This window comes from Cheilinus undulatus, linkage group 16 (genome assembly GCF_018320785.1).
Source record: "Cheilinus undulatus linkage group 16, ASM1832078v1, whole genome shotgun sequence".
Taxonomy (NCBI): Eukaryota; Metazoa; Chordata; class Actinopteri; order Labriformes; family Labridae; genus Cheilinus; species Cheilinus undulatus.
Window position 1 is genome coordinate 1171600 of NC_054880.1, and position 26181 is coordinate 1197780.

A 26181-nucleotide genomic window follows, 5' to 3' on the forward strand; every position below is an offset into this window, starting at 1 on the left:
CCAAATCATTTTTTATGTTTCTGCAATGGTTAATACACCAATATGAAGAAGCTCTTGAACCCAAATGATATTTTAATGCTAAAATATAATTATTATTGTTATCCATGCATTTTCAAATTTACTGATTTACAAAAAACTGAAAAAATAGTAAAGCACATTAATATTTCTTGATTAATATTATATATCAAATTATAGTTTTAGTGGTTGAATGTTATGCTTGATTCATTTCTGACTTCTCAGAGAAGCCCAGTGAGCCGGCTCAAATTTGGGTATAAAAGGTGAATTCAGTTTGAAATTCCTCATTCCTGTTCAACATGGTAAAACGTGGAGAGCTGACTCAAAATGAAGGAGTCCGCATTAAAGCACTTCATGATGCTGGATGGTCTCTGAGACAAATATGACAGGTGGTCTGATGAATATGTTAAGCATTTGAGTTTAGTGAGGTAAAGGTGAGCTGTGAATGTGCTTGAGAAATTATTTGGATGTTTGAGTGTTTGTGTCCAAAGTCGCCTCCCTCCCATGGCAACAGGAATTATTCCTTCTACATCCGCCACCACCTGCAGCTAGTCTTGTTCAAAATGAAGTTGTGTTTATTCGTAACTTTATTTAAACAAGTTGATGTGAATATAATAGTTCCATTTGGACTGAAGTTGACAACAAGATTTAAGCTTTGAAAGGGAAAAAAAGTATTATTTTGTATGATTCTTAAGGTGCTTTTTTCTCCAGGAACCCACTGGGTGAGTTGTTGATATAAACCTGTTCAAAAAATCTTAAAGCAACAAAATAAATGTTGTTATAGTTTATTGACATACACAAGGATCTAATAACCTCACCTCAAACACTCCACTCCTCAATTTATATTTTGAAAATATTATATATACTATATATGTGTATATATATATATATATATATATATATATATATATATATATATATATATATATATATGATAGATTGGCATTATGAAAAACAGACAAAAAATATAAAATAAAAATAATAAATAAAAACAAATTATAAAGATAATTATAAGATTTCAGGTTTGAAAGTGGAAAATATAATCATTTATTTGATTTTTACAGCACCTTTTCTGCAGGGACCCATTTGGGTCCTGAAGGTCCTGGGTGAGTATTTTTTTTTTTGTTTGTTTTTTTTTATTAAAACCTTTACTGCTCAAAAAATAATAAAGCAACAAAATCAATGTCATTATAATTTATTGACATATACATGGTTCTAATAAATTCACCTCAAACATTCCACTCTGCAGTTCATATTTTACATTTTCTGGTTTTCTAGTTATGGCAGGTGGTGCTATTATGGCAAAAATGGCATGAAAATTTAAAAAGTATTTTAAAAATGCATTAAAAAAATATATTTTGTAATTTGTGCCAAAGCTGATTAAATGATTCACATTTTGAAAGTGGAGAAAATATTCATTCATATAACTTTTATAGCACTTTTTCTGGAGGGACCCGTTTGGGTCCCGTGGGTCCTAAGTGTGCGTTCTTGTGATGGGCACGTGATTCTCTGGATGCTATTCTGAACACAACACCTGCACCAAGTTATGAACATGAATAATAAAAACAGTCTGCTCATGGCTGTTTTATCATAATCCATTCTTTAATCCCAACATAAATGTCAAAAATCCAAATCAATACTCATTTCTTGTTTATTTGATTTCATTTTGGAAACAAAAATAAGAAATTGGTCTCTTTTTTTCCCTCATATGATTTTACTTCAGAAAGAAATAAATGACAAAAGAGACGTTTTTTATTTGTTTGATGAATCAGATATCAACCGAACAAATGATACACCAATTTTCGCTGCTTTCCTTTTTAACTTTCCCAGACATGAACTGAGCAACTTCTGAACTGACTGAGCTGTCACTCAAAAACTCGTTGACCAATAGGGATACACCCCAGAGGAGCCCGCCCACACGTGACGTTTGTGTCAGAAGGAAAGCAAAAACCTAAGAAACTCAAAAAAGGATCAGGCAGCTGCAGAGCAAAAGTCTGATCAGTGCCAGAGAAAAAACAAGAACTTTAAACAAAAAAAATCAACTTTTAAAGACCAATAGTTTGTTTGCAAGTTTTAAATTCTATTTCTGATGTGAACTTTTTTAGTCCATAGTTGGGGACCCTGAACCTTCTACAGGGGTCATTTTGAAATGAAATACATCAATCTTGTGCATTTTTAGAGCAAAATGAAGAGGCTTTATTTATGGAAATGTTCTCTTGAAACACTTTTTCTCTCATCGTAATGAAATCAGAGGTGTATTGATTTTTATTTGAATAGCTGATCAGGTTTCAGTTTTCTTCTTCTCTGAACAGAGGATAAAGATTTTACATGAAATGTCTTTTTTGCCTTTTTACTGTAAAAAACTGTTATTAACATAAAAAGATGACCTTCTCCTGCCTTTAACTGATTTTTGTTTTCTCATTCATAATAAAAAATCCACCGTCTTTAAATGTTTGATTATTTTTGTTTCCAAACTGCATCAGGTCACATGACCACCTCTGAGTCTGGCTGAGATTCAAAACTAATCTTTCATTTCCTCTATTAGTATTTACTTTTATTCCATGTTTGTTATCCTCAGTGAAACTAAATTTACTAAAATGCTGAGTTAATTTACTTTCTGTTACATTCTAATGGGTCATTATTAGCACAGATGGTACATTTAGAGAGCTTTTAGTTAAAATGGTCCACAGAAACAGTGTTGGCTCAAATGTACACACTATCAAACATTTTTGAAGTGTTTTACCTTTTACCCAGAAAGCCTCTGTGTTTTTTTGTCACTATTTTACAATGCAAGACCACGTAGCCAAAGCCTGCATTGCAAAATAGTGACAAAAACACAGAGGATCTCTGGGTATGAAATAAAATGCTTCAAACAATAGTGTGTGCGTTTGAACCAACATTGTTTTGCAGCCCAATTTTACCCAAAACTCACTAAACCACATGGAGAAACTGTACCCATCTGTTAGCCTGTATAGCCTTGCTTCCAGGTGGGTACAACCAGTGAGTCCTTCTTAAAGGAGCAATGCTCTCTAAAATCACTGGAGATGTTATGTGCCTCATAAGGTCACACATTGCACAAAATGCATCTTTTCAGGCTTCTCTAACAAAAATATATTCCCCTGGCCTGTCCACCTCCCCACAAGTATCAGACTCCCACATCCCCCTCTTTCTCCACCTTTTAGAAAATTTGTGCTGAAACAAGCTGTTCTCATGATGTCATGTGGAGTATTAGCTCCGCCCCCAGGTTTGGTTGGCCCTCCCCATTTGGAAGAAAGTCCCACCCTCCTCTCCTGATCCTTGTCTCATCCATTTCCTGAGAGGGGCGGAGCCATACAGCTCATCAACATTTAAAGACACAGACAAAGAAACAGGGCTGGGGGGGGGGGGTGTAAATGCAAAAATCCTGTACTTGAGTGCTTTTTCAACACAAATCTTCACAGGCATATTTTAGGGACCTCTGAGACAAATATAAACTTGTCTTAAAGGGGTAAGATATGTGACCTTTAAAAAATATACTGAAATATCCCTTTAAATGAAAAATACAGCTCAGTGAGAAAGGCAAATGTCACGTGCGCTTGTTCTTACTGTACATATTTTTCCTTTTCTATCTAGCAAATTCCTTTATCTTTGGTTAACTTCATCATCTTTGACATGCCAAATGTCTTAATTTTTTCTTTTCTCCAGCCTCAACCACTGCGTTCTAATATTTTAATAAAAAAAAAAACAAGGTCCACACATCTTGTTTTCTGAATCAGTTTTGTATCTTTACTTCTGCCATTCAACTTCATCGCCTTCGTTCTCAGCACAGAGTTCTGCAGAGACAAAGAGAAAAGAGTTCAGTTCTGTCTGGAATCCTCCGTTTATGTTTCAGTTCATTCTTCTACGTCTGAACACGACTCACCGTGCTCTGAGTTGTAGTGGAAGTCTGGTTCTCCTGTGAAACCCAGACAGCCGGCCTGCTTCTTGAACTGTTCTGTGCACGACTCCTCCACAGTCGGCTTGTTGGCTGGAAACCAACAAGAAAAGGGAAAGAGAATTAAAGAGATATTAGAGAAATAATTGACTTATATGAGCTGTTTTCTTACACATCAGGTAAATAGCACGAGCTTGGGTTATCTCCAGTATGTCCTCTTCAACAAAGCTGCCCATTCTCATCTTCTGAAGAGTCCCTTGAAGGTCTGTGAAGGTGTAGTTGATGCTAGAGACCATACATCCCTCACAGGCTGGCAGGGAATGGGACTTGGTGGTCATGTTCCCCACTGAGGACAGAAACCATGCAGATGAATGGACGAACTGTCCCTTTATCTGAAGCACACTGTCAGCCTGCTCCTAGACTCAAATAAAGATGTAGTTCACTGCATGGTAGAGATGTGATGGTAATGATAATTTCACTGTAGACCCGTAAATAGAGGAGAAACATGTGGAGTCTGTCTGTGGCTACCCTGAGCTTTACGACACAACGTGCCTGCTCTAACGGCACAGGAATAAAAAGGAGTCCAGATTTAGAAAATGACTTCTTTTAACTCTCAGATATCTTCACCTGATTTGGCGCCTACACTTCACGGTCAGATTCAAAGGAGTTGTTCAAAAACATTCACACAATTGAATAGCTTTTTTTGTTTCAACAGACTTAGACTCACTAACCTCCAGAACCAGCATTTTAAACCTCCAGTGTCATGTCAGATCACGTGACTTACTTTCCATATGAGCAACGTTACCCTCAATAGAAATAGATACGTTGGCTTTTGAGGAAATGCAAGTTCCATTCCTGGGAAAAGAGAGAAAGTACAATATTCAGAGTTCATACAGGTTCAGGTTGGATTTTAGAGTTATAAAGATGCTCTGTAAACTGTTGTGACTGAGCAGTTCAGCTTTTAAAGCTAGACAGAGAAATCAAGTAAGTTGTAAAGTCTATCCCCTCAGGCCCCATCCTCCCCCTTTTTCTCTGTCCCCACTTTTGTGGAATGTCCTGCAGACATTGGAAAATGATTTTTTTTTTTTTTTTTTGTCATTTTCAACATTAATATCTTGTTTTTGTGCTGTATTCACTGAATACAGATTTAAAAGATTTGCATCCCAGTGTCTCAACTTTTTTGGAATTCCTGTTTGTGATATGGTGAGTAACTGATGTAATCATTCTGTAGATTATCAAATATTGTATCAATATGTAGATTATCACCACCATTTGGTGCTGGAAGAGCTTTAAATTGCACCTTGAAAGAGCCTGGGAAAAAGAATATGAACTGATTGTTATATACTCACATCCTGTTTCTTTGGATCATGGCGAGGTAATTTGGGCCTGCTGGTCCTTGAGTCAGGTCCATCCAGGAGTTCTGCATAATCTTCAGGATGGCCTTCAGTACCTTATGATCAGTGTAACCCATGATGGTGTGCATCCTACCATGGAACTGAAAGATGTCAGTGAAACAGACACAGAAATTGTATTTATTTACAGAAATAGGAATACAGGAAAAATTCCTGAAGAATAAAATGAGTTTTAGTGGTTGAATGTTATGCTTGATTCATTTGTAAGGTAGGTAAGTCTTCATTACACTGCAAACTGCTTAAAATCTTCAATGCACATACTTACTAAAGACTAAGACAAGAAGCTGCAGAGGGCTTACCTCTGAGGCTCCAGTTATTTGCTTTGGCTTGATCAAGGGTTCACATTCTTCAGGCGTCAGAGCCGAGCTTCCCAGGAACAGGCACACTGCCAGGAGAAGAGAGCTGAATCGCAGGTCCATGATGCTGGGCTTCAGAGTGAACCAGGAGAAAAAGACCCTCAGAGTCATTCAGCCTTTTATAGAAATACATGGCCCAGTTACAAGGTTGCTCCGGTACCCACGATCTCCACATGGGGGGGTTTCTGGTTCACGTTTCTTTTTTTGTTTTTTGTAATACAAAGATAAACAGAGCGCTCCTATCATTACATGATCACCTCACTTCAGCCAAAACAAACACTGACTCATGGACTCACCTTGGCACTGTGACTTCCTAAAAATCATTGATTACCAGCCCACATATTCTGCACTCAGGTCATAGTTCAAAGTAAGGCAAGACAGTGAGAATGTTTAATATGTCTGGGTAAGGGTCCTTATTTGACAATATTATTTTGGGGTCTATTAGATAGGACAGCTAAAAAGAGACAGGAAATATGAGGGTAGAGAGTCAGGACAGATGTGGATCAAACATGTCCCAAGACCGGGACCACATACACAGGACTATATCCTCAGAGCCTGCTCTACCAGCTGAGCTAAACTGGTACCAGATAAGGTTCATTATTTTAAAAATGTAATGTGACAAGGTTTCTATGGTGGCCTAGAAGTGCAATACAAAATTACAAAGTCTGAAAACACTTTTACAAAGCTTGAAATAAATTTACATTAACAAAAATATTTTTACATGATAAACTGCATTAGCAAACACTTTCATAAATTATGAAACACATTTACTTTTTTACTTTCAAATAAATTTACAAAACTAAAAAAACAAATTACAAAGTCTGAAACACTTACAAAGCTTGACGCCAATTTCCATAAAAAGTATGTTTTCTCATTAAAACAAATTTACAAAAAGTTAAAAACAAAGTGACAACGTCTGAAATACTTTTACAAAGCTTGAAAAAAAAAAGGATAATAATGAAAACATTTAAAAATTAAAAACATTCATTAGCAAAACACTTGTACACATGACGTAACACATTTACACTTTACAAAAAAATGGACAAAAATTTTGATAAAACATTACAAATCTGAAACACTGACAATGCTTGAAACAAATTTACACTGACAAATTACATTTTACAAAACAAATTTACAAAGTCTGAAATGCTTAAAATGGTTGAAATGCATTTAAATTCACAAACACATTTAAAAAACAAATCTTCATCAGTGAATTGCATTTTACTAAACAAATTTACAAAGTCCAGGACAAAATTACAAAATGTTGAAACACTAACAAAAGATAAAAAACAGTAATGCAAACATGTTTACATCTCATCAAACTGACATTAGCAAAACACAACTGAATAAACACATTTATATTTTACAAAGCAATACAAACATCCAGTACAAAGTTACAAAGTCTAAAATCCTTTTGCAAAACGTTAACATATTTACACTAACAAAAATATTTTTTAAAATTCATAAAACAGATTTACATTGGCAAAACAAATCTGTAAAACAGGAAACAGTTTAACGAGAGCTAAGACAGTTTCACAAGTAACAGAACTGTTTATAAATTTACAAATGATGATATCGCACAGAGGGGGAGTGTACATAATGCCAGAAGTCCCCCTGGAATTGGTTTATTGAGATTTTTTTTTATCAGTTTTTTTGGTCCAGAGGCCATTCAGTATGTCCTCTGTGGAGTTCATAGTGGATGAGTGGTGTTTTTTTATTTTTGACAACCTGAGACTCTTCATGCAATTTCCTTTTCATGTGGATTTTCTTTTGAAATTTTGAGTGACAATTATCAGACATCCTTTGTAAAAAAAAAAAAAAAAAAAAAAAAAAATGTCCTGACACTTTTAAATATGCCTTTGCTCACGAAGAGCTTTTTCTTGCATTGTATATATTTTTGTAAAATGTAAATTTGTTTCAGTTTTTTAAAAAATGTTTCAGATTTTGTAATTTTTTGTTTTGTCTAGCAATTATTTTTACTTATTCGAATAGAAAGTGTAAAAATGTTTTTTGAAATGTAATTTTTTTTAAGTTTGAGGGTTTTTTGTTTTAAGTTTGAGTATTTTGCATTGAACTTCCTAGAATATTTTTTGAAAAACAATTTTTTTTGTCATTTGTAAAAGTGTTTTGTTAATGTAATGTTGTATAATAAAATTTAAAATGTTTCCATTAATGTTAAGTTTTTTCAAGTTTTGAACAAGTATTACAAACTTTGTAATTTTCTATGGCTTTTTGCAAATTTGTTTATTTAAAGGGTAGATATTTTATGGTTTTTCTGATGTGAAGTTGTAGAATGAAATGTTGAAATGTTTACCTTAATGTAAAAAGCTTAAGTTTGTCAGATTTTTTATTTTGTATAGGGATTTTCATACATTTTTTTTTCTTTGTCATTTGTCAAAGGATTTTGCTATTGTTAAGTTGAATAAGGAAATGTAAAAATGTTTTCGCCAATATAAATTTGTTTCAATGTTTTGTAAAAGTGTTTCAGACTTTGTTACTTTGGATTGGACTTTCTGTAAAGTACACATTTTTGTCATTTACAAGAGTGTTTGCTGATGTAAACTTGTTTTATGAAATGTAAAAATGTTTTGTTTATATTAACTTGTTTCAATTTCATAAATTTGTTTCACACTTTGTAGTTTTTTTAATGAATTTTGTAAATGTGTTTGTAAAATGAAAATGTGTTTCAACATGTTTGTTTTCAAATGGAAAGTTGTTCAAAGAAAATTTAAAAAATGCTTTTGTTAGTGTAAATTTGTTTCAAGTTTGTTTCAAGCATTTCAGACCTTTTATTTTGTGTTGGACTTTTTTTTTTTACTTGTTTTGTTAAATGTCCTTTTTTGTCATTTGCAAAAGTGTTAATGTAAATTGTTTAAAGATTTTTAAAAGTGCTGCCGCTTGGTAATTTTTTCAGACTTTATGTAAATATGTTTTGAAAAATGTAAATGGGTTTCATCATTTGTAGGTGTTCCTAATGTAAAATTGTAATCCTGTAATGTAAGGTTGATAATTTTTACTTTGAAGTTTGAAAAAGTGTTTCACACTATGTAATTCTGAATTGGACTTTTGTAAACTTGTTTTGTGAAATGTAATTTGACATTTGTAAAATAATTTTTCTAATGTAAACATACTTTATAACCTGTAAAAATGTTTTTTGTTAACGTAAATTTGTTTTAGGTGTTGTTGAGATCATGCTTTATAATTGAAGAATTACTGTTACACTGAGAACTTTCTAGTCACCGAACTTTAAATGATTACAAATGCGCTTGTGTCATCTTGCATAGGCCCTATTTATTTACGTCTTTCTGTGGTTCTATCATGAACTGCTTACAGTCAGTGCCCATAATAAAGTCTTGCTGCACACATATGAAGGGAGAACATGCAGACTCCACAAAGCAAAGCTCCTGTCTGATGGGGGCTTGAACCAGGGACTCTCTCACAGTGGGTTGACAGTGTTACTCACTATACCACCATACATCCCTAAGCAGGTTTATAATAGCTTTATATTTTCACTTTGATTTAGTCAGATGGTTTAGACTGTTAGCCATATAGCAAATAAACATTTGGCCAATGTTTGGGCATTTAGCAAGCCAATCTGTCCCTCTATTCAGCTGCCACAAACTCAAAGTTTTTGTCTTCACAGTCACGTTTAAATGAAAAATAATTTTACAGGGGAGCAATCTGTCAAGGAAACAAGAGCCAAGAAAATGAACTCCAGCCTTCTGTGAATTCAGGTTCAAAGACGGTTCCAGGACACTGTTCTGCAGGTTTGTTGACCTGTCCTCATCTGCCCATGAAGCACAAACACAAACATTTGAGACAAACACGTGGTCCTGCTAAAACCAACAGTGACTCGTGGCCTCAACTCATCTTTTCAAAGAAAACTCCCACACATTGTCAGATTTGGAGAACAGTTGATTTGCACTGTTTTGGACTTTCCTCAGGTAAACAGCTAAAATATTAAGATTAAAGGTAACGAACTAAAGAGAAAAGTGTAGCTGAAAAAACTCATGGGCGTTCAAGAACCAAGTGATAAAAATGCAGTTGAATAAGAAAAAAATAGATGAAAAAAAAGTGATAATAAAAATTAAGGTGATGAAAATGTTTGTGAATTTAAATATTTAATGATGAACATTTTTGCGAAGTAAAATAAAAGTAATATTCCAATAATTAAATAATCAATTTGTATCGTTGACAACATGTCAGTTTTGTGACTTCCACCCTAAAAAAAAATTTGCTCTTATACTAAACTCTGGACTTTAACGTCTGAAACTTTACAGCAGTGATGGAGAGTTTTTACATTTTTTTCGGTACTATTTCATCACTAAATTACCTTTTGGGAATTTTGGTGGTAAGAAATTGATGTTAGTGATTATGAATATTTAAAAATTTGATGTTAAATTTGAAATATTCTTTGTTGTTTTAGGAAGTTGAGAAGCTCAAAGCGCAGCGAGCCCGTCAAAGACAACCCTTACCAACCCCAACCAGTGACTCAGACCACAACAGTCGGCTAAAGCTTCCTAGGTCGCAGGAGTGACATTTTTATGGTAACATACAACAGGACGGTCAGACTCACCTCCTGCAATTATCCAGACATCATCCAGATCCATCAGCTGAAGTGTATTTTTCTATTATTTTCTAACTGTAAGACTATGTCTGCTTCTGCCGCTGGAACTTTGAAATTACATCTCCAGTATAGGTATCGTGACTCCACCATGTCTACATGGACTGCAGAGGGTTTCCAATCCTTTAATGTTTGTGAAACTGTAAATATTAACAGTCAAAAACAACCATTTCTTACTTTAAAAAATCAAAAAAGGTCTAACTGATGTAATAATAACCCAGCTTAAATTCCAACTCTTGGATATATTTACAAAGATCTTGTGACAGAAGGAGTGATAGTTTTTTCACGGTTTGAAACCCAGAAAATATGCCTCCTGTCCAAGAGCCACCTTGTGGTCTGAGTCACTGCAGGGATGGAGGCGTCTCTGATGGGCTTGCCAGCTTCCTTCACCTGGCTGAGCCTGGAGATTCTCCAAGATTAAAACAACAGATGATATTTCCAATTCAACGTCAGTTTTCTTTGAACGGCAAATATACAGTCATGGGGTAATGTGTTACAATGTAATCTGATAGAGTACTCAGATTACTTTTTAAATCTGATATTAGTTAGATTTTTATTAAAGTAATCCATTACTCAAAGAAAAATCCCAGTTTCCTTTCTCTTAGAGAAAAAATGTATCACCTCAAAACTTCCCAAAAGGTCATTCAAATCAAACCCAGAAGTCTTTAAAAACACTCCATTACTGCTGTAAAGTCTGAGGGATTTCAAACTCAGAGTTGCCAACTTAACAACTTTGACACTATATTTAGTGAGTTTGTGCCCCCTCGGACCTCTGTAACAGTTTCATACCCCATCATAGGGGTTTAATGGTTCACAGAGGTCAGTACGGGTTCAGTTCATCAATAAAAAGAGAAATCCCAGATTCATAAAAATAGATGTCCTTCACTTATTATCCTTTATTTTACCAAAATTGGGGCAGCTTGTACCTTTTTTTCATGTTTGAAAACTACATTTGAATCAATCAATACTTTGATCCATCAAGTGTTACTAAGAACTGAAGGTGCAGCTCTATAAATTAGAATATCATCAAAACTTTTGAATAAATTCAGCAAGTCAAACTCATATTTTTCATAGATTCAATCAACTCAGACTGATATATTACAAGGCATTGCTGCAGTAATTCAAGTAAAAGGAGCCACGACCAAGTACTGAGTGCTGTACATGTTCATACTTTTCAACTGTTCAACATTTCTGTGTTAAAATTCTTTTTCTATTGGTTTTAAGTTATATTTATTTTTTTCTGATATACAGAATTTGGGGGTTTTATTATCTGTAATGATAATCATCAAAATTAAAAGAAATAAAAATGTGAAATACATCTGTCTGTGTGTAATGGATCTATGTATAGTTTCTCTTTTCCATTAATTAAAAAAAAAAATCAACTTTTTGATGATATTCTAATTTACTGAGATGCACCTGTGTCAGCGATAGCTGGTTCAGCCTGTAATATATCAAACGTGAGGAAAAAAAAGAGGGAAATGTAACAAAAATACAGCATAATATGCAAATTAGGATATATGTATGTTATAATTAATGTGTCATATTTCTGATTTATGAAGTGTGCTGTAACACTGTTTTTAATAAAAAATCTGGTGCAGTGGTTATGCTTGTAAAATCCTGACTCACGTTCGTCAGTGACACTAGCTCATGTTAACAACAGAGTCTGAGCAGAGCGCTGAAAGGCACATTTGTTGTTGCTGTTCTCTACTTCCACTGGCCCATGCAAAGTCTTTAATTCTTTGTGTTTTGTTTTGCCTTTTTCTTCCTCTTCTGCATTGGTTGGTGCTTACCTTACAGTTTGGAGCATCACTGCCACCTTTATTTGTGGGTAATACTGTCATCTGTATTTGCTATTGTTTCTCCATTCAGACTGTTAAAGGAATTCAGACGTATTTGTTGGGGCACTGATTTAGGATGAATAGAGTTTCAGTAGAGAAAAGGTCACACGGTAAGTCAATTATTTCACTGAAAAAATCTGAAACATTTTCTTTTTCTTTATCACCAGTTGTTCCAGGACAGACAAGTATGGAAGCCAATTTTCACCACTTAAAAATGGTAGACTATTCTAAAAAAAAATACAATGTCAACATTATAAAATAAAAAATGAAATTATGAGCTGAAATTTATCAGTATGAGATGGAAAGTCAAAGTTACGCCAGTGCATCTCATAATTTACACTTTTTATGTCAACACACCAGTGCAGCAAAAACCAAAAACCTGATCACCACTGACAGTAGCTGCGTTCCCATGACAGTTTTTTTGCAAAATAAAAGCAATATTTCTTAAATTTTGACTAAGTACAATTGCGCTTTGAATGTGTTTCCATTGAAGGGAGTTTTGGGCATGAGCCTCGAATTCTCGTAAAATCTCATCTCACGAGACTCCGCTGCAAGGAAGCTGGACGTTAAAACCTGTTGCGTGTTGGTACAAGTGCGTGTTGAACAAAAGATGAAGGCAAAGGATGATAGTTCAGAGGCAAAGTTCGAATGTGTGGCAAAAGTCACATATAAGGGTATAAGTATGATGTTTAGAAAAGTCTCGCCTCTTCTGTCCACACGTCTTGGAGTGACTGGTCATTTGACACCGTACATTACATCTTGTGATGTGTATATGCAGAAAAAGTGTTTCCATTGCACTCTTGTGATATCTGTATCAAAGCATCTGAAAAACCTCCAATGAGAGTGTAAACAATTTTAAGCAATATTTGAGAGGTTTCAAAATTCAGGTGTTTCCATTACCAGTTTCTTATTGCGCTAGTTAGATTTTGCGCATTTCTAAGGGTAATGGAAACTACTATGGCAGCTACTAGCTGGGTTTCCATTACACTTGGAAATGCACAAAATCGAAATAGTGCAATAAAAAAACTGGTAATGGAAACACCTGAATTTCGAAAAAACCCTAAAATATTGCTAAAAAGTTTTTACGCTTTCATGAGGAGGTTTTTCAGGCGTTTCGATATAGAAATATATCGCAAAAGTGCAATGGAAACTCTTTCCCCACATTTACAAGTCACGGTACGTGACGTACGGTGTCCAGTGATCAGTCACGCCCAGACAACATGGCGCAGTACATGCAGACAGAAGAAGAGACGAGATTTTTCTTAACACCATACTTCTACCCGTATGCGTGGCTTGTGCCATACATACAGACTTTACCTCTGAACTATCATCCGTTGCCTTCGTCTTTTGTTCAAAATTATCAAGGCAACCACCGTAGATGTAACCAAAACCGAACCAACACGCAACAGGTTTTGAGCGTCAAGCTTCCCTGCAGCGGATTCATGCGAGATTAGATTTTATGAGAATTGCAAGGCCAATGTCCAAAACTCCCTTCAATGGAAACACATTCAAAGCGCAATTGTACTTCATCGAAATTTAAGGAGTATTTTTTTTATTTTGCGAAAAACTGTAATGGAAACCCAGCTACTATCAGTTTGGGAACAGAGGAAAAATACTTTTTCACAGCTCTACACTGTGTTCCAAATTATTATGCAAATGTGATTTTAATCAAACAAACATTTGATATTTAATTTTTAAATTAAAGTTTTCAGTTCTGTTAGTTTCCATTGCCTTCATCAGTCTCAGACAGATTTAGCCATTAGGTTACCAGGTGGGCCTAGTTAAAGGGAAACTACGTAAGGAGGCTGGTCACAGGTTTCATTAATGTGGGAAAGAAAGATCTTTTGCAGATATTACTGGATATTTCATGAGAAATTAAGAAAAGATTGAAAAGATTTGTGTGTGATTCAGAGCGCAGACGAGTTAGTTCAGATAAAGGTGTATTAAGGAAAGTTTCTGTATGGCAGATCTTAAAAGAGCAGCCTGGACTTACTGTCTTTAAAAGCTTTTAAGCCATCAACCCAGTGGTGCACAGTCAAGATCTAAACGTCCTTTTTCAGACAACCTGGGCTTTAGGTATATGTGTGCTGCAGTCATGTCACTTGAATTATTAAAGAAGTTGTTACAATAAAGATGAAAAAAGCCAAGCAGAAATCAAAACTCAAGTGAAAAAAGTGAAAACAAAGATCATTCTGTGACAAAAAGTCTTAAAAATATTTACATATTTACAAAACAGCCCATGCACCTTTTGGAATTGGCTTATTTTTAGTCATAATTCAAAGCAGTTCCTGTCTGCAGAGACAAAAACAGACACATCACAACCTCTCTGTGTCTCTTTCTCTTCATTATGAGTCTATCAGGCTTTCTGATCCAGTTTCAAAGTGTTTGCACATGTGCCATTTGGCAAAGCACAATGTGACGATGGAACAGCCTGCCATTGGTTGTCACAGCCTGTCACCATGCATTTTCGAGAATTGCTATGATGGCTAAGACTGGAGGAACTGCAGGAATGATCAAAAAATTTGATTATGAATGGATGAAAAGACGTTAAATATCAGAGTTACTGGTGTGGGTTTAAACTTTAGAGAGTCACCTAAGTTTCAGGCTTGCTAGAAAACATTCTGTAAGAACTACAAAGGCATGGATAAAATCATTAGAATGGCACAATGGAGGGCTTTCAGAAGCAAAACAAAACCGTGGCTATGATTTATGTTTCAAACATTATTTAACTTTATATAATATGTGTCTCTTCTTGTTGTTGTTACTATTACGCCAGAGCCGGAGGTTTTTTTTTTTTTTTTTTTTTTAACCTTTTTTCTGTCCTGAATATTTCACTACTTACGGGGCTCAAAAGTAGCTTGATAATTAAGAATGTCTGTGTTTTAGTATGTTGAATACTAGGCAAAGTCATAAAAAGCTCAAAACATGACCTGTTTGCAGAGGTGGAAAAAGTACTCGGCTATTGTACTCAAGTAAAAGTAAAGTTACTTTGGATATTGAATAATAACCCACCCTCTCAGCTCACACAGCATCATTTCCTCATGTCCCTCTGGCCTAAACCTTACCTGGTATTTCTTACATTTGAAAACAAGGTCTACACATCATCTTTTGGGTCTATTTTGTTTATTTACTCCCATAGATTGAGTTTTACAGCTTAGTAGTCTGCTTTGACAGTGATGCCCTCACCGTCAACACAGAAGCCTGTGGGGAGAAAGAGAGAAAAAAATTCAGTTCTGTCCGAAATCCTACGGCTACATTCCAGTTCAGTTAGCTACATCTGAACACGACTCACTGTTCTCAGGGTTGTAGAGGAAGTTTGGTTCTCCTGTGAAACCCAGACAGCTGGCCTGCTCCTTGAACTGTCCCATGTCTGAGTCCTTCACGGTGGACTCTTTGGCTAGAAACCAACAAAAAAGCAAAGAAAAACCAGAGCAACTGAAGGAATGTTAAGAGACTGACAGAAAATACTTTCTTTTCGACCCATTTTTCCTACCGAACAGGTAAACAGCATGAGCATGGATCACACCCTCCATCTCCTCGTTGACAAGGCTGCTTAAATTCAACGCCTGAAGAACCATGTTGAAGTTTGTGGCGGTGTAGTTGAAGCTGAAGACTGTAGTTTCCTCAGAGGATGGCAGTACATGGGAAACGATGCTGAGGTTCCCCACTGAGGACATAAACAGTGTAGATAAATAAAAACATATTAATTAAAATGTTCTTTAATCTGAAAAAGACACTTTTCAGCTAGACTCAAATAAAGGTGCATGGTTTAATTTTTTAAAAGATTTGGATTTTTCTCTAAAGAAAGGAAGGACCAGTATTTAGAGTAAGGAACGAAATGAGAGACCGCAAGGATGACTTGCAGTACATGGCTGAGAAAACCAAGACCTCTCCGAACAGGCCTGTAGTGTGTTTGTGTAAAAACACACCATGCAATCAATAAGACACATTTTTAGCAGTGTAAGGCACACTGGCCCCCAGTGATTTGGGGTGTCTGTGGTTTCACAACACCAAATCTGGAAGCAAAATGAGCCGTTCTGTTGCTCAATTACATACAAGTGTGTTTTTGGTGTCAAACCCACCAAGAGCTAGGTGCACCTACAGGCTGGTGCGTTGGTATTTGCATTGCAGATTTAAGGGTTTTTGTGTTAAAGAAGTAGTGAACACTTTAACATTTTTTTTTTAGCTGTACCCTGAGGTATCTGACTGAACTATGATAAAACACATCATTGCTGGTGTTATTTCTGACATTTTCACCAAACTGATAAAAATCTGCATTTTATGGCGTTTAGTTAGCTCAAACGGACATCTGTTTTGAAAAATCCTTTTTGAAAAGGTGTAGCTTATGTGACGTAGAAACCCACCATTGGTAGCTAAAGTAGCTAAAATGTACACTCTGCAACAGAAAGGTGGAGGGTCAGTGGTTTATTCTGTGCTGAACCATAGACTGGTTTTAATCACCTTCACGAAGTGGTTATTGTTTTTCATTTTTGCTCTCCAAACCATCAAGAAGTACAATTTCAAGATAATTTTATAATGAATGAATTTAAAACACAAATGTGACGTGATGCTTTAGATATCCCAGAGGTAGCTCCAGCTGCCTGGAGTCCCTCCCTGGCACCACTTTTACTTTTTAGTAAGCTACAAAGGACTCGCTATAAACTTTTTCACTATTGTTGAATCACTACATGTTTGTTTCAACACACTTGGACTCATTTGTGTGTGGGGGGGCCTCTGCTTGCAGGGTGTGTGTGAAGCGTCTAGTGCAGTAGTGCAGTAATATAGAGATGTTTGTAGTTAGTGCATGCTGCATGTTGCTTTCTGCTTGCTACTCTCTGCTTACAGCTACCGCCGCCAGCTAGCCCCTTGTAGGGGTTAAAAGAGGAGCCGAGTGCGTAAGCCTCCTACTGCTGGTACACAGCCTCTCCACAACCAAGTCTCCTGCAGTGCCTCCTTGTGGCCACACATGGTAACTGGGTAACTCGTGGTCCCAGGCTAAACTGTGGGGGATCTCAGAGCAGCAGTGGGCCCCAGAGACGCAGTTTATAGGCCCGACTTGGTGCGGACATGCCCTGCCACCCGTAAGCCCTGCCCCACCTATGGGTAAATAGCCCCACTGTCTTGTGGGTAAGCCTATTTAGGCAAAGACTAAGGGAGCACACCCTGACAGAAAAGCAATGCGCTGGCAGTGTGCACAATAGGCAGGCCTTAAAAGACCAAGAACCCGACAGCCTCCTGCAACCAGGATGGGGACTGGTCGTCATGGGCTTACACATGCCACTGGGTTTACCTCATCATGGTGAAGATAGTGCTACTGGGGAGGACGCACCCCCAATGGCACTTTAAAAACCTCCTTGCGCAGGTATCCACCTCTGACCACAGTGAACCATACCTTACCCCTGATACAAAACCTCGACCAGCCCCCAACCTTCCTGGAGGTCCTATCAGCTGTCTGCTCTCTCAAAAACAACAAGTCCCTGGGTAATGACAGCATCCCTGCTGAGTTGTTGAAACAAGGAGGCTACCTCTGCACAAGAATGCTGCATAAGTTCATCTCTACGGTCTGGGCCAATGACAACGTTCCACAACAGTGGAGAGACACCAATATTGTTGCCATTTATAAGAGCAAAGGTGACAAGGCTGTCTGTGGCAACAGCAGGGGCATCGCACTCCTTGCAGTTGCTGGTAAGGTCCTGACAAAGGTGATGCTTCAGAGACTGATTCACAACATCACTGTATCAATACTGCCTGAATCGTAATGTGGCTTTAGGACGAGCAGGAGCATGGTAGACATGATCTTCACAGCTCAGCAGCTGCAGGAAAAGTGTAGAGAGCAACACCAGGACCTGTTCATGGCCTTTGTCGATCTCTCTAAAGCTTTCAACATTGTCCAGAGAGAACCCCTCTGGAAAGTGCTTCTCAGATTTGGTTGTCCTAACAAGTTCGTGAGCATTCTCCGCCATTCCATGATGGAATGACTGCTCAGGTGACTGTAGGAGGACACGAGTCTTCCTCCTTCCCTGTACATACAGGGGTAAGGCAGGGGTGTGTACTAGCACCAGTACTTTTTAACATCTTCCTGCTATGTGTCACCCAGTTACTCTACAAGGAGACTGAGGACAGCAGCAGTGTGACTGTAGACTTCCGTCTAGATGGTAATCTCTTTAATCTGAGGAGGCTCCAGGCAACCACAAAACTACAAAGGGACAGAGTCCTTGAGCTTCAGTATGCAGATGACTGTGCTCTTGTATTTCACAGCCCACATGACCTCCAATCCGTTCTAACTGCTGCGGTAAGAGCATACAGCAGGATGGGACTGTCTGTGAATACCATCAAAACAGAGGTAGTATGCCGATGGAATAACAAAATCCCATCTACACCACCTACCTTCACTGTTGCTGGTGAGCAACTGTCTGTTGTCCCATCCTTCAAGTACCTGGGCAGCATTCTTTCTGAAGACAGTACCATTGATGGCGAGGTCCAGAACAGGATAAAGCAGGCATCAGCTGCTTTTGGGAGACTCCAGAATCGAGTCTTTCAGAACAAGAACCTCCATCTCCGCACAAAGGTTGCTGTCTATCAAGCCATCTGCATCACCACCTTCCTCTACAGCTGTGAAGCCTGGGTAACTTACCGTTGACAGACAACAATCACCCAGCACCAGCTACGATGGCTGGGTCATGTAGTAAGGATACCCTCAAACCAGAGTGCTATATGGCCAACTCCACTATGGCCGACGCTCTGCTGGAGGGCAGAAGAAGTGCTACAAATATCAACTGAAGACGGCATTAAAGAAGTGCAAAATCAGACCCGAGGCCCAGGAGGATGTTGCTGCTGACCGTAACACCTGGTGTCAGTTGTGCGTGGATGAAACCAATCTGATGGAGGAGGAAAGGACAGCCAGAAGACAGGAGAGGAGACTCAGGAGGAATGCACCTGCAGCTCCTGCTGCCACTACTACTACTTCTTTAACCTGCCCGTCCTGCGGCAGGACCTGTGGATCCAGGATAGGACTATACAGCCACCAAAGGACTCACTGTTAGGAGTGGGTGTCATCATCGGACTTCGACGGAAAACCGCAAGCAGGACTCATTTACAGACAGAACCAACATATAAAACCCCCGGTTTCATATCAGATCAAGTCACTTACTTTGCATTTTTGCTGCACCATCTTCAACGGTTACTCTGACGGTTGTGGACACACAAGTTCCATTCCTGAGAAAGGAGAGGGAAGAAAAATTCTAATTTTGTACATTTTGGATTAGTGCATGAAATGTAATGTTCTCCATTTCTTTCAAGGCAGATAGCTATCTGACTGATCAGTCTATTTATTAAAGAAAGAAATAATGTATTAGAGAGGCCACCATAAGATTCACATCACAATACAGAGGCTACCCTATGATATGCATGATGATAAAGAGACCAGGATAGGAAATGTATCATGATACAGAGGCTAAGGTACGTATCATGTTACAGAGGCCATTAAATAATATGTACAGTATAGGCCACATTATGTATCATAATATAGTGGCCACAGTAGGAAACATATCACGATATAGCAGGATAATAGGATTTATATCCTCAAAATTATACACATTATGATATGAATGCTACTAAACATTAGCCACAACAGGATACATATCATGATAGAATGGCCACAACAAGATACATGTCATGATACAGTAGCCACAACAAGATACATGTCATGATACAGTAGCCACAACAAGATACATGTCATGATACAGTAGCCACAACAAGATACATATCATGATAGAGTGGCCACAACAAGATACATGTCATGATACAGTAGCCACAACAAGATACATATCATGATAGAGTAGCCTCAACAAGATACATATCATGATACTGTCGCCACAACAGGATACATATCATGATACAGTAGCCACAACAAGATACATGTCATGATACAGTAGCCACAACAAGATACATGTCATGATACAGTAGCCACAACAAGATACATATCATGATAGAGTGGCCACAACAAGATACATGTCATGATACAGTAGCCACAACAAGATACATGTCATGATACAGTAGCCACAACAAGATACATATCATGATACAGTAGCCACAACAAGATACATGTCATGATAGAGTAGCCACAACAAGATACATGTCATGATACAGTAGCCACAACAAGATACATGTCATGATAGAGTAGCCACAGCAAGATACATGTCATGATACAGTAGCCACAAGATACATATCATGATACAGTAGCCACAACAAGATACATGTCATGATACAGTAGCCACAACAAGATACATATCACGATAGAGTAGCCACAACAAGATACATATTATGATACAGTGGCCACAGCAAGATACATATCATGATAGAGTTGCAACAACAAGAACAACAACCCCAGACCGTTTAATACTCACATCTTGTTCTTCTGATGGACGACATGCTCACTGGGGCCTGATGGTCCTTCAGTAAGGTTCAACCAGAAACTCTCAGTAGTCTTCAGTATGGCGGCCATTACCTTATTATTAATGTAGCCCATGACTAAGTTCATCCTCCCGTGCATCTGCATGAGGTAAGCGATGAAGACACTAATTTGTTATTTATTGGTAAAGATCATAAAGCTGACCCTTGACATTTTGGCATTACCCCATATTAGAGGCTATATTTTAAAATGGCCTCTATGATATTTAATCATTTGAGTTCTGAGCAGATAATATTGATCGGTATTTACACAAATGTGTTATACAGGCAATTTTACAAAACACCACATCCGACTCTACCCGAATGAACTTTCAGAATAAGGTAAAAAACCAAAGGCCTTTTTATAAAGTAGACATCACATTGATTTGCATGTTAGGCATAGATTAACTCACAGACTGGAATAAGAGGGGACCTTTTACTTACATATATTTACAATATACTGAGTAAAAAAAGAAACACTAAAATCCACAACAAGGAGATCCAAAATTTTTACCCGCAACATAGAAACAACCAACTGTTTGGGTTTCACAACACATGACGGTCAGTACAAGCACAAGGCGAGAGACTGATTCCATATTTCCTCCATAAACAGCTGTTGCTTTGTACTTTAGGTTAGGTCACACCTCATTATAAGTAACCTGGTTGGAGATCCATATTTAGGGCCCAAGCTCTGACCTCAGAACAAGGACCCTATTGTATCTGTGGGCATCTTTAGATAATATTTTTTTGGACTCTTTCCGGCTTGTTTCAGGGGCCTTCACGAAATATGCATGAAATTTATACACATATGTATCAGAGCTAGGAAAAATAAAGTCACCTGAAACCTTCCTCTGATATGGACAGTAAACACACTACAAACAGTTAAAGGTCAGATTAAGGCTGCTATTGGTTGTTTTGACCAGCATTGCTGTTGTCACATCTGAATTATCATTGCATTTTTATGCATTTAGCATGATTTTAGCTTCCTTGTCCAACTTTTTATATTTAATTTGCACTGTTTGTGAATCCCTCCCCCTGTTTTTGTCTTTCATAGATCAACATAAAGATTCATTCTTAGTTTTGCTTCATATTTGTAACTGTTATTGTAATACTTATGCCAAAACATCTATTGACAAGTGTCTACAAAGCTGCAAACTGCTTAAGAGCTTAAATGCAAATATTTATTCAGAGACCCAGACAGGAAGCAGCAGAGGACTTACCACTGAGAGGTCAGTCAGTGGCAAAGCCTTCACCAAGGGTTCGCATTCTTCAGCTGTCAGAGCCGAGCTTCCCATGAACAGGCCCATTACCAGGAGAAGAGAGCTGAATCGCAGGTCCATGATGTTGGGCTTTAGAGTAAACCAGAGAGAGGAGAATCCTTGAGTCATTCAGCCTTTTCATTCAGAGAAATACATGGCCCATTTACAAGGTTCCTGCAGTATCCACTATTTCTTTATATTTCTTTATTTTTTTTTGGTCAGAAATATTTGGAAAGCAATGTCAGACTTCAAAGCTTTGCTGTGAAATTTTCATGTGAAATTTCCTGATGCCAGAGAATAAAGTACAAGGAAAACATTGTTAAAATATGCAAAAAAGGGTCAAGAAAGGCAAAGGGGGACAAGAAAATGGGAGGGAACATACGTGAAAAGGGGGTAAAAATAGGCAAAAATGGGTTTAAAGAGGCAAAAAATGGGTTAAGAGAGGCAAAAAAAGGGGCAACAGTGGTGAAAAGCAATTTATAAGTGGCAAAAATTGGTTTAAAGAGATTAAAAGGGACAAAAAGGGACATAAATGGTAAAAATGAAAATGATGCAAAGCTGTTAAAAATGGCTACAATGGGAAAAAGTGGAAAAAATTGGGAAAAATTGGCAGACACAGTGATGAAAATTGGTTAAAGAGTGGCAGGAATAAGTTATTTCAACACCAGAACCCAATCACAGTTTGACACTTTTCAGCTCCAAAATTAAACAACTGTTAGTCAGGATGCTAGCACCAATGCTACCGATCTAACACAGATATATTATAAATAATAAATCACAACTGAGGAGGGTCCATTCACTGGGATTGTCAGGGATCCAGGCACTTCTTGGGGCAAACCTAAAAATTTTTAAGGGAAATTAATCACACTGAAGTCATATATAATTATTTTCTACATTTGCCCACCTGAGCGTTGGAAGCTGAATCAAAAAACAAGCCATCCAAAAGAGACATAGAATCAAGGATAAGACAACCTATAGTCTCTATATTCTCTAAAGTGCACAGACAAGCATTCACCTGCATGCAGAGATGTGCTGAAATACTACGTCCACAAAAGCTGAATTCATTTACTGATGTGTAAACACCCCTGAAAGCACCAGCTGTGATAAAACAAGGGTTACTATTATTATTATTGTTATTATTATCAATAAAAACAACAACAACAACAATAATAATGAGGATATTGATAAAAAATATATTTTTTTCATCATTATCATAACAAATATTATTTTTATTATTTGTGTTGTTTACTGTTCTGCTTTATAATTAAGACAATAAAAAGAGTGTAGTCTAGATCTGCTCTTTTGTGTTTGTGTTTCTTGCAATAGCTTTAACCCTTAAGGGTCCACAATCATGCCTCCTTAATTTCATCTTCTGCTGTTTTTGTCACATGATAGCGTGCAAGCAAAGCCACATTTCACAACCATTTCACTTAGAAGAGGGTTAATGTAAAACTTTTGGGGGTTATAACAAACTCTGAAATGTTTAACCCTGAGATTTTATTGTGTAGATCCTCAGAACTACAGCAGTTTGCTTCAATGATAGTTCACACCCTTCTGAATTGGTGTAATTATTTAAGGATATCCTCTCCTGCAGCTCTATTGTCTCTCTTTTGTACAGCTTTAACTGCTTTAAATCAGCTTCACTCACCTGACGCTCAGGTTAGTGTTCCCAGTGTTTCCAGAACGATGCGATGATGATTTCCTGATATGCCTCGGCTCCTCCGCTCAGAATGTGCTGGTCGGCTTTTTTACCCTGTTAACCTATCATGAAGTTACAGCCATGCCTTCAAAGGAAACATGAATGCACTGCTAAGTAAATAAAGCATATTGAGCGCTGCTTTGACTGAAACAGTCCTCGGATGGGATAACAGGTGACAGGCAGGGGAGGTCAGTTAAATATATTCAAAATATTTAAGTTTGTAGCTAGTAGAAATATATTTATGTATACTCCAGTTAAAATAAATAATTTACACTGCAATCCCTGATGAGTTAAAGAACTCAAAATGACATGTTGACTTTAGAAACTCAAAAATTTCATTTTTCAATATCACAGATTCACATCGGTGTGAAGTCAGAAGTTTAGTTACTTTGCAACAGTGTAAATTCAAAAGCTTACAACAGTGTAAAATCAAATATTTACAACAGTAAATTCATAAGTGTACAATGGTGTAAAGTCATAAATTTGCAACAGTGTAAATTCAAAAATTTGAAAAAAGTGAAAAGTCATAAATTTGCAACTGTGTAAATTCAAAAGTTTTCAACAGTGTAAAGTCAAACATTTTCAACAGTGTAAATTCAAAACTTTACAAAAGTGTAAAGTCATAAAATTGCAACAATGTAAATTAAAAAGTTCACAACAGTGTGAAGTCATAAGTTTACAACAGTGTAAAGTCAAAAGTTTACCACTGTTTAAAGTCATAAGTTAAAAACAGAGTTGAGCCAAAAGTTTACAACTGTCTAATCTCATACATTTGCAACAGTCACCAGTCAAAAGTTTACAACAGTGTAAAATCATAAATTTACAGTAGTGCAAAGGCATAAGTTTGCAACAGTGTAAAGTCAAACATTTACAACAGTGTAAAGTCAAAAGTTTACAACAGTGTAAAGTAAAAAATGTACAAAAGAAAAAACAAACTTAAAACACTGGTTAGATTTTACACTTTCTGACTTTATTATTTAAAAAAAATCTACTTTTTTTCCCCAGCAACTAACTGCTTCTAAACCTGTGAATTTCACATTTTTTTTCAACAGATTCTCTTTTTTTATGTATGTATTTTCCAGGCTGGCACTTATAGGCTGTCATAATAATATTTTAGTTTATACATAGATCTTTTGTAAAGAACAAGTGTATATAGGTATATTATGTTGGGAAGTTCTCAGTGAACACAATTACAATTGACATTATTTTTTCCAAGTGGGACCTCAGTGTGCTTTAGCTTATCTTTGATATTGGGGGGGGGGCTTAGGAGAAAGGTTGGGAACCACTGTTCTTGTGCTGGGTCTTCCAGTGTAATGTTAAGCCAGTAGATGCACAGACTTCTTACTCCTGCAGAAAGAGATGGTAGTAAAAGAGTGACATGGCTGCATAGAAATATTATGTTATAGACTTTTGGGAGATTTTAAAAGCGAGGAGCAGCTTATATGCTTATATTTTACACTAAAGGATCAGGGGACATTGGACCATCGATTAGTAGATTAATGCAACCAGAAACCTTTTTTTACAGCGGAAACAACAGAAGTAAACAATGTTTGTGGTTCTTTTGTGCAGAGTTAAGTTTGCTTGTTGGCCGTTGCCTGTGTTCTGTTGCCTACATTATATTAAAGCAGGAACGTACACTAGTCATGTCAAATTGATCTACCAAAGACAGGGTTTCAACTCTTCAACAACCTATTGCTAGTTTTGGCTAAGTAGCTGGATTGTAACATCTTAAGACAACTTGAAATTGATGGCATACTGTATTGGTATTATTAACTTGGGATTTTTACTCTAGGTTGTGAGTGACAGACTACATCATATCAAGAGATAATGTCCAAAGTCAAATAGTCCAAGATGAATCAGAAGGTTTTCCTAGATGGTTGCTGGGTTCATGGTCTTCAGAAAGACATTTTGGTTCAATGTGAGAAAGAACAAATAAGCCAACGTGTAGACTGGCCGACACTGAACTCTTGATAAACAGTAATGAAAGCTTCTTAGGTGACTGACCTAAAAGTTATTCATCTGTGGTTAGTGTTGAAATCAGGATAACTGTTGGCTGTTTAAAAGCTCAGATACAATGAACTAAAGATTTGTTTCCCTTTATATTTCTGAATAATAATACATTAACCAAAATTGTACAGTTTGTTTTCCTCCTGTGGTTCTGGCTGTGGTATACCCCATCATAAACAGGATATTCTAAACAATGCTCATACGACTTTAGATGGAGGATTTTTCGTAGACTTTGATTTTTGCCTTGATATCTTACTATTTTCTGAACACAAAAGTGGATTGGGAATTAAGAATATTTTTATTTTCCCTTCTTTGCACTCAGATACGCCGATGTTAAAGTGCCAGGCAGTGTTACTTTGGCAGCTATTTTTAATTTTAGTCTTAGTTTTAGTCTTTAAATGAAATGCATTTAAATTTAAGTCACATTTTAGTCATTTTTAATCCTTTTTAGTTTTAGTCAATGAAAACTCAAAACATATTAGTCTAGTTTTAGTCCATAAAAAGTCCTCACATTTTAGTTTTTACTTTATTCCAAGCATTTATTCTCTTGCCTAAATCTGGTACCAAGTCATGGTAGTGTGTTCTATGCATCCTGCCAAACCTGGGGTCC

The 26181-nt window shown here is 36.8% G+C and overlaps 2 protein-coding genes across 2 annotated transcripts; both read right to left on the minus strand.

Annotated features, from left to right (window-relative positions):
- Positions 1-3757: 3757 nt before the first annotated feature.
- LOC121523257 lies at positions 3758-5822 on the minus strand. The gene is made up of 6 exons (XM_041808060.1): positions 5640-5822; positions 5278-5423; positions 4713-4783; positions 4101-4274; positions 3917-4021; positions 3758-3827 (listed from the first exon to the last, which is right to left on the minus strand). The coding sequence occupies exons 1-6, from the start codon at positions 5805-5807 to the stop codon at positions 3781-3783; spliced, it is 711 nt and encodes a 236-aa protein (XP_041663994.1). The 5' UTR covers positions 5808-5822; the 3' UTR covers positions 3758-3780.
- Positions 5823-15264: 9442 nt separating this feature from the next.
- On the minus strand, positions 15265-23673 carry LOC121524370. Its single transcript, XM_041809728.1, has 7 exons — positions 23514-23673; positions 21827-21955; positions 20564-20709; positions 19309-19373; positions 15652-15825; positions 15451-15555; positions 15265-15359 (listed from the first exon to the last, which is right to left on the minus strand). The coding sequence occupies exons 2-7, from the start codon at positions 21944-21946 to the stop codon at positions 15313-15315; spliced, it is 657 nt and encodes a 218-aa protein (XP_041665662.1). The 5' UTR covers positions 21947-21955; positions 23514-23673; the 3' UTR covers positions 15265-15312.
- Between the last annotated feature and the right edge of the window lie 2508 nt (positions 23674-26181).

Coding starts and splice junctions, on each gene's coding strand:
- LOC121523257 (XM_041808060.1), bottom strand. CDS start 5,807: ATGACTCTGAGGGTCTTTTTCTCCTGGTTCACTCTGAAGCCCAGCATC. Junction 4,022..4,100: donor TCGTGCTATTTACCTGATGT/GTAAGAAAACAG, acceptor GTTGGTTTCCAG/CCAACAAGCCGACTGTGGAG. Junction 3,828..3,916: donor CCACTACAACTCAGAGCACG/GTGAGTCGTGTT, acceptor TTGTCTCTGCAG/AACTCTGTGCTGAGAACGAA.
- LOC121524370 (XM_041809728.1), bottom strand. CDS start 21,946: ATGGACCTGCGATTCAGCTCTCTTCTCCTGGTAATGGGCCTGTTCATG. Junction 19,374..20,563: donor GTCCATCAGAAGAACAAGAT/GTGAGTATTAAA, acceptor CTCCTTTCTCAG/GAATGGAACTTGTGTGTCCA. Junction 15,826..19,308: donor TGGTGCAGCAAAAATGCAAA/GTAAGTGACTTG, acceptor TTATGTCCTCAG/TGGGGAACCTCAGCATCGTT.